Here is a 921-nt window from a genome sequence, read left to right on the forward strand (position 1 = left end):
ACCTCACCCTGGAGCAAACACAGGAGTTCGTCGATCAGGCCTGTTTTTGTATAAACACGCGCCCCCTGGGCACCACTGGATCGGCCCTACTGCCAAGCCCGATCACTCCAGACGCCCTAGCGTTTGGGTTCACAAGGAATAGAGGTTTATGCAGTAGCCCATCACTGACTTCTACGCCCACTCCAACGCAACAACCAGTCGTGACGACGTGCCGCTCATTCAGGCGAGCTTATATGTCTGCGGTCTGGCAAGAGCTAAAAGCTAAGAGTGCCTCATCGTACCTATTCAAGAAGGTCAGTAAGCCCGAAGATCAACATTGGTATGTCTACGGTAACCCGGTCCTGGTGTATCATCCTAAGCAGAAGCTCGGCGATTCCTTCCGACTAGCACACGTCATTCTACTACGTCCATCTACTCGCAATTCTACGCATGGTATTCAGGTAGTGTATCCTAATGGACAGGTCAGGGTCGAGAGCCCTCACAACGTCGTCCCCCTTCGCCATTCAAGCTTCACGGGTGAGGACCACTCCGATTGCCTTAATTGTCGCTTCCCTACGAGGATAGGAATGCCTATTATAGTCGACGACGTAAACAACGGTCAAGGTCCAATGAAAGGAGTCATAGTGGACGACATCGACTCGCTCATTCGCATCCGTTGGGAAGATGGTACCGCGACGGATTTTATCGATCCGTCTAATATGACCTTTCGATTCGATGATGCGAACAGTACCAATACCAACTATTGATTTTTTTTTTTTTTTTTTTTTTTTAGCCAATGTAAGGTATATAAAGAGCAATGGGAGACGGGGTTGGATTGAGAGGCGTCGCGTCTCCGCGTCACGTCTCACGTCACGTCACGTCTCACGTCACGGGCGTGCGCTACCGTATTCGACGTGCGCGTGTGGATCGCGAGTAGCGACA

General features: G+C 50.9%; 1 protein-coding gene across 1 annotated transcript; it reads left to right on the forward strand.

Annotated features, from left to right (window-relative positions):
- Window positions 1–233: 233 nt before the first annotated feature.
- On the forward strand, window positions 234–746 carry Pmar_PMAR008634 (hypothetical protein; the record flags this gene model as incomplete). The annotated part of the gene is made up of 1 exon (XM_002768684.1): window positions 234–746. The coding sequence occupies one exon, from the start codon at window positions 234–236 to the stop codon at window positions 744–746; it is 513 nt and encodes a 170-aa protein (XP_002768730.1).
- Window positions 747–921: the final 175 nt, after the last annotated feature.

Source organism: Perkinsus marinus (genome assembly GCF_000006405.1).
Source record: "Perkinsus marinus ATCC 50983 genomic scaffold scf_1104296967488, whole genome shotgun sequence".
In the NCBI taxonomy this organism is placed as follows: domain Eukaryota; phylum Perkinsozoa; order Perkinsida; family Perkinsidae; genus Perkinsus; species Perkinsus marinus.